At 40.7% G+C, this 7,645-nt stretch overlaps 1 protein-coding gene across 1 annotated transcript in view; it reads right to left on the minus strand.

Moving 5' to 3' along the window:
* Nucleotides 1-223: 223 nt before the first annotated feature.
* Nucleotides 224-7,645, minus strand: part of PIGU (phosphatidylinositol glycan anchor biosynthesis, class U) — a gene marked incomplete at both ends in the record, with an annotated part of 11,741 nt that continues 4,319 nt past the window's right edge. The window contains 5 exons of the mRNA XM_010291957.1: nucleotides 224-348; nucleotides 1,168-1,311; nucleotides 1,829-1,983; nucleotides 4,139-4,236; nucleotides 6,189-6,289. Coding sequence (XP_010290259.1) covers nucleotides 224-348; nucleotides 1,168-1,311; nucleotides 1,829-1,983; nucleotides 4,139-4,236; nucleotides 6,189-6,289 — 623 coding nt within the window. The remainder of the gene's footprint in view (nucleotides 349-1,167; nucleotides 1,312-1,828; nucleotides 1,984-4,138; nucleotides 4,237-6,188; nucleotides 6,290-7,645) is intronic.

A 7,645-nucleotide genomic window follows, 5' to 3' on the forward strand; every position in this document is an offset into this window, starting at 1 on the left:
CCTTTCCAACCTAGTGATTCTGTGATTCCCTCCTCAACCATTTTCAAACCTACTCGTAAATTCACATTGGAGACTGTATCACCAGAAAAAACTCAAGCCTCCTTCCAGACACACCAAGGAGGCCACAAGAGCCTGTGGACATGGGCCTGGTTTTAGTGGTGACAATTAGTGGACAGGCCCTTTCCCATTCCAGATAAGGAACAATCAAACACAAAGAACTTACATCTGTAAAGGTGACTCCAGACTGGAAGGAAGGCCATGTACAGTGCAACATCTCCCACAGTGGGATAAGACTTGAAGATAGAAATGATTGCTATCTGGACAAACATGAAGAACACTGGGTGTTCCCTAGAAAGAATAAGACACAAAGGATAAGAAGTATGTAGGGTCTCTGGAAACTGGAAATAAATACCAGCAAGGGCACAAATGTACTGTGGGATATGCTCAAAGAGGCTCTTGTACCCCTGTTCTCTCCAGACAAACCCCTGAGTGCTGGGTGGGGTAGACTGAGCTGCTTTGCAGAGCGGCAGCATAAGGGGATGCACATCTGCTCACTGCTCTCACACAGAAACTTTGTGCCTCAACTCAACATACATTTATATAGTTGGACATCTGGGCTGCTCTCCCCAGCTCTCTATTCACCGAAAAGCAATCAGCACCTCCTCTCTGAAAGTTATTTGGAGAATCCCATAAATACCCCTCTGGTATGTCACGATGTCTGTATCCATTCCAAGTCAACAGGATAAGCTCACTGAGAATCCAGGCATCTTAATGGGTGTTTTTATCAGAAAGAAGGGTAATGTTGTCAGCGCAGTCCACTAGGAATATCCCCAAGTTTTCACTTTGTTTCTGACCATAAAGAACTTGAAGTTCCAGCCAAGAGTTCTTGCTTTCTGACTACACTAGCTCATGCTGGCAGGGAGCAGGCACCTCTATAGCCTAAATCTCTGCTCTCTCTTTTGATGCCTGTAATACATCTGCTGCATAGCAGAGCCCAATTCACTTTATTTAAGAGGAATAAATATTGAAACTTTGGGAAATGAGGCGGATAGGCCCTGTTAAAAAAACTACTTTTCCAAGCTTGTAGATCCAGACATCTAACACCAGCCTTATAAGCTTCCATAAGACAACTGAGAAGAAAAAAAACTAGCAGAGAAACATACTTACTTTAGCTTTATTGCCAGGGGAATGGTGTAGAAGAACACGTTGATTTGAAACACGCATACAAAGAAAAGACTAAAATGTTCAAACATTTCTGCAAAGAAGTACCAGAAAAGGCCAATATTGGGTGTCAGATCTGGAACAGAAAGGCTGAAATTTGAAAAGAAAAGTCAATATAACACTCTTAAATGGTTGTTTTTCACTGCTCTGCTTCTGTTACATTAAATAATCATTGTGCGCTACTGGATGGAGAACCTATATTTTAAAATCCAGTGAAAGAGAAACCAAAGCAGTGAAAACCTGGAAAGAAAAGAGGCTAATCCTTCCTTATGCTTCAGCACGATTTAAACAGTTCCCAAGCAGACATTTCTCCAGAGATGAAAATTTCACAGCCATGGTAGCTCAACAATCAAATCGATTTCCAATTAACTCAGTGAAAAACATCTCCTATCTTCTCTAGTTCTTGCTGTTATTTAATTAACACAAGTTGGCTAATGTCTGCTCTCCTCCACACACTCTTAAAAACACTCTTTCTTTACTTACATTGCCAGTAAAATCACAGATCACGCGCTCCTTAGGACTGGGAGCAGGGCACCTGTGTGTGATGCACAAGAAACAACATAGTGAGGGCTAGACAGAGAAAACCAGTAAGAATCCTTATACTTACATAAACCCGTAGACAGATGGAATAAAATCCCAGGAGTTGAGGAGGAAGAAGGAGAGGCAGATGATGACCACTAGGCTACACAGGTACAGGGCTGCATACTGCATGGTGTAGAGCCAGAAGCTTTTACTTTTCAGTTTTATTGGTATGAACTGACGCTGAAAATGAAATACAAGCAGGCAGATATACCTCATCAGGTGGAAAGCCACAAGAAAGCCTCAGTGTTCAGAACATCATTTTAAATCGATGAAAGAAAGCATCGACCACTGGCACTATGGCACTGGAAGAAGTAGCTCTCACCACAATTTACTAGATGTTCTTCACTCTGGCCAATTAAGTCATACACATTGCACATACTTCCAGGACTGTGCTTGAAAATACAGCAGCTAAGTTGGTCATTTCTGCTTGCAGCCAGTCAAGTCTCATGCACTTAATGTAGATTTACACACACCTCCTCACAGCTACATCTTAGATGTTTGCAATACTGTACTGCTGCCTGCCTTCTGCTGCATGAACCCACATCAAGTGGGTGATCGAGAGACCTGCTCCACAACCCACCACCTTGTGATGCCAGGTCTCCACCACATGGACTGGTACTCATGCTCTGCTGAAGTGAGTTCCTAAGCACAAAGGAGCCCCTCTAAAAGGTTGCCTCCTCAGACAACAAAAACTGCTGCAGTCCTGCCATTGCCACATGTCCCAATAGGTCAACCACAAGCCCTTGTCACGTAACATGACATATGGGTATCTCACTCCAAGAGGTCCCCTGACTGCATTTGTAAAGATGAATATACAGACAGGGGCAAACACCTTCGGGAATTGCCGAGTTCTGCAGCTCCAAGTCAGTGATGTACCTTCTGCATTTGGTATGAGTGTTTACACTGGCAAGAGATGTACAGAGCACCAGCTCTAACTCATGTGGGCTCTGCGTAAAGCATGCCCTGTTTTCTCATTATAGTATGTTTAACACCACTTGCTGTAACAATGTAAGCAAGTTTACCAAGGACTTTTGGCAGAGCAGATTGGAAACTGCTGGAGAAAAGCTATTTAATTCTGTATAAAGAATGCAGGAAAGTTCATTTGCAAATCTGGATAAAAGAACACACACTAGCACGATCCCCTTTAGAAGTTGCAAATTAGGCATTCACATATCAAAGCACTTGTTGTTGCTTGCGAACACAATGCTTGTACTTTACTGCCACTTTGACTAAAGTTAAAAGAGAACAAATAAGACCAGAATATACAATATATAAAGTAAATGCTCCTAAAAAACATCAACAGACTCTGCAGAAGTTCTTGTCTTGCAAAAGGTATTCATAATAGAATTTCTGGAAAAAAGTAAGAGATATTCATGTCAGATAGTCAGGGAAAGAAAATGGAGTAGAACTCACTCTCCATTCTCTTTTGAAGCTCAGAGATTTGCGAATAGGCTGTAATGAACCTGTAGTTAAGATGAGCTATAAAAATCATGAGGAAGACAGGACAGAAGCAACCAAGAAAGGCTGGCAAAACACTCAACAGCAGGACTTTCAGAATAGCAAAAATAATAAAAATGATCACCAAGTGATCTGTGAATTAGGATAAGAGTCCTCTGCTAGAGGTCACAGCCTCAGCTTGCTCCCACATCAGTATAAGATTAGAAAACTGGTCATTTGCATTAAGTGCATTACAATTTGGATTCTAGGTTAAGTCATTGTTTACAGTATGAGCATAAGACTTAAGAGAGAGACCAGCTGGAAGCATGCAGGCAAACCGGTGATGAATCCACTCACTAGCACAGAGCTGCCTCAGCTTTAAAGCCTACCCCTGCCTGCAGATGTGCCTACCAGCGTACTGCTGGGCTAGTTTTGCCTGGAGCAGTGTCTGTCTGTTGAGGCACTGTGTACCCATGAGTGATCAAGGTCAGCCCTGCTGGAATTCAGGGGTCCTGTTAATGGGGAGGGAGAAAGGACAAGGGCAACCAACCACTTTCACAAGCACATACCTTTTGCCATCAAACTCCAAATCAGCATTTCCCAGTTTGAGCGATTTAAACACACAGCTCCTCATTTCTCTTCTCCAGGTCTAAAATCCTCATTGCTATTCACACAACACAAACAATAGCCCTTATTTTGGGCAAGCTAAACACCAGTCAGTTCTGCTCCCTTCTCTCTATACACAGGCATCCCTATTAAGGCTTCAAACTTCCCATGGCTTGAAGAGAGTCACTTTTTCTGAAACTCAGGACTTGCCCAACTCCTCTCTCAATAGCTAAGGACTGTCCCTGCACAGCTACAAGAAGACGACAGGTACCAACAGTTAGAAATCATCTACCTGTAGAAGGTAAAGGAGAGCAGGAGCAAACAATGTGAGAGGGTAGAGTGACTGGTATGTTGCTAAGGCCAGGAACACAGCACTGAGGAAGGCACTACCTGCAAAGAAAAAACAAAAGTTCATTTGTAAGGAACTCCAAATAGGAAGAAACATCCTTTCTGCAAGGACTTTAAAGATACCAGAACACTACTTAAAGGTGTTTTTAGCAGAATGTGTCCTGGAGAGTGTCCTTTTCCTGACTACATTTTGAATGGAGAATGACTCACACCAAGATGATTCTCCCTCAAGAAACTCAATAAACGCTGACTGGTTTATATCTCCTATCATTCACATACAGAAAGAGACTCATGTAATTCAGTCTATATATAAACGATGCTGGCTGCTGCTTACACGTGGGAATACATTCACTTAAGTCATATCCGCACAAAACAGCTGTTATGCTCATACTGGGCTTGCTGGATAACCTCGTCACCAGAATACGGCAGAGCTCTCAGCAAAGCTCTGTGAAAGAGAGCAAGCGACAGTCTGCAGCTGAAGGAATGAAGTGGCATTAGTCCTACTTTACAGATACCAAAACTGAGGCATAGAAAGGATTAGCATAGCTTTTCCAAGGAGTCTTAAAAATACAAATGCCTTTATTGAGGAAGCTTTATTTGAGGTGTCTCAGTGCCGAGTACTCACACTGCTCAGCTACCAACACCAGAAATCAAGACCAAAAGGTCCCAGGTTAAACAATAAAAATATAAGCACCCAGTGAAGTAGCCTGGTTATGGCTTTCAGTTTTATGCCACTTGATGGAAGTAGTCTGTGAAAACACAGCTTAGACAGCCAGAATCCTGATTCAGTACATTGGCCTAATTGTCAGTCTACTGACAGCAAACATCGGAAAGCCTCCCTCTGCTTCCAGCTTTTGAAAGATAAAAATATAGGGTTACCTGTTGATGAGCCTCCTCCATTCTTCAACTACACTCTCCTAGACAGAAACCTCCCTATGCTCTGTTTTATCGAGCGTTCAATTCTGCACAGATCTAAAGAATCGGTACCCAGAAATCACAGTTATAATCTTCTCTTTGCCCACTTTAAAATCTAGAGGCTGCCACACTCCCAATCAGGGAGAAAACACAGGGGACAGCCACTACAGTTTTGTCTATGACTGAACTATTCATCTTACGGTATCAGTGAACAGTTAAAAATCAGTTTAACTAAACAAACCCCACTCATTTGCTTTTGCAAACGCTTTTAAATGAAAAGCCCTCCTGTCTCAATTAGTCAATAATTGGAGGAAAACTTTCTTTTGGAAACACTAATAAAGCAATCTATATCAGCTTTCCTCGCAAGGTCTGGGTCTGGGCACTGCTAGAGACAAGAGATCAGACTGATCTTTCCTGTGATCCAGAATAAAACTCTTAAAACTTATGTGACTAGTACAAATCACATATGCTAAAAGACTTTAGCCCTGCGGAGTCATAAAAGAAACAGAAACCTGGCATTATGCACAAAATGAATGAAACAGCTATTTTGTCATAATCTATTCAACTGTGCCGGTATGGGTCTTTGGTTAACTGTTTCTGCTTCCCCAACGCTCAATTAGCTAATTTCAAACCAAGGTTACCACTGTGAGTGAAGGCCAAATAATAGCTGCAGGCAACTATTTGCTTTTGAATAAATGTTCAAGGATACGCTTTGAAAATAAAATTGTATACAGCACTTTAAGTATTCATGTACATTATGTCCTCCTATACATAGACACAGACACTCGTTTCTTCATAAACAGAAAACTACTCAAAGTCATCCAGGAAAAAGGGCCACTTTTCAGAAATTAAACTCCTAGGTACATTGAGATGAAAGCAAGTTTTGACTATATAGTAAAGTCTCGATCTCTTGTAATTTCATGTAGAACTTTGACCTTGTTCCAGTCTCCATTTCTGTTGTGTTTCACTGAGATCTTTGTAGCAATCATATTTGCAAAGTTCCACTCTGATTTAATTTCTGCTGATTTTCTAATCTTTATAGAAAGACATAATGAACTGGTTTTTTTTCATTGCGTTACCTTTTATTGTAGCTAAAATGAAGAATGCAATGATGGTATTGTTGATGGCACAGGTAGACTTTGCCACACAAGACATCACAGTGTAGGGGTTTAACAGATAGCTGAAAAAGAGCAAAGCTCAAGTTACATTCATGCCATTCAAAGGAGGTACCATTGTTCAAAGGAAAAACAGATGCAATTCGCCATTTCTTTTAGTTTATTTACATTTGATGGGATCTTTCTGCTACTCACATCTACTGACTCTGAGAAAGTAATAAAAATAAGAAGATAACAAGATGGAAACAGATCCTGAGACATTACCAGAATTTCCCCCAGCCCAACTGCACCTGCACACTCCTGCTACAGCACGTAGCACATATGTTCACCACGATATGATCTGAGCACAAAGCCTGCTATGAAAATCTGTCATATTTTAATTGCAATTATGGAAAGACAGCAAACTCTGAACACCTTTACCTTCCAGAATGCAGCCACACTTTAGTTAGTAAGCTCCTTTTGGAAACGAGAATTACAATAACCTCAAAAGCACAGAAAAATGTTTGGAAGGATTACCAATGCACTAAGCAAGATAATGTATTGATCAGCCCTGCTAATAACTAAATCAATCACCAGAGTGAGTAGACACAGCTGATGATTTCCTAATTATCTCTTTACATAAGCGTTTTTCCTACTTTTCTGAGTCCCAGTCTGGCTTTTTCCCATGTTTCCAGAGAGACAGTCTACAGAAGGACAGATACAACTTAATGCCAACTATGCTGCGGTAACGTGCAACCACGTTAAACACAAAACTGTCTGTAATTTACAGACTTCACCTTTCTGGACCCTGGGAAATTTACCTTTTCACAAAATTAATACAAAAATAAGACCAAGTAACAACTTATCTAATGGAAAACTCTCTCTGACACAGAATAATTCAGATAATTTATTCACATCAAAACCCTAATAAAAAATAATTCTTTGACATTAAGTATCTTGCTTGTATATTACTTATTTTAGTTGAAGCTTTCTGAAATTAAAAAAAATGTTTAGTATACAGAGGAACATCAAGATATGACATTATTAAGATGTCAACCTGAAAATATCTTTGAATTATTATAAGCAATTCTGGGATATTCAAGTTGTGTTTGTTCAATGACTCAAAAATTCTCCTAACTTTTCAGAAAAGACACCTGAGACATTTGGGAGGCATAAAATCCGTTTTGATTACATTAGCATACAGGCAAAATAAATGGGAATGTGATCTGTGCAGATACAACATTCTTGCTACCAAATTCATGAGCTTGCACTGTTCAGCCTGTCTTAGAGGGCCTGAGTGAATTTACTTTTTGGCAACAAACATTTTGAGAAGCATCTGCTTTTCACTTTCAAACCAAGTAGTCAGGGCTGGGGGGATTTTTATATATAATATGAAATTCAGAATTTCGGGGGGGGGGGGGGGGGGAGGGGGGGAAAGCTTA

The sequence above is a fragment of the Phaethon lepturus genome, unplaced genomic scaffold (genome assembly GCF_000687285.1).
Source record: "Phaethon lepturus isolate BGI_N335 unplaced genomic scaffold, ASM68728v1 scaffold41697, whole genome shotgun sequence".
NCBI lineage: Eukaryota > Metazoa > Chordata > Aves > Phaethontiformes > Phaethontidae > Phaethon > Phaethon lepturus.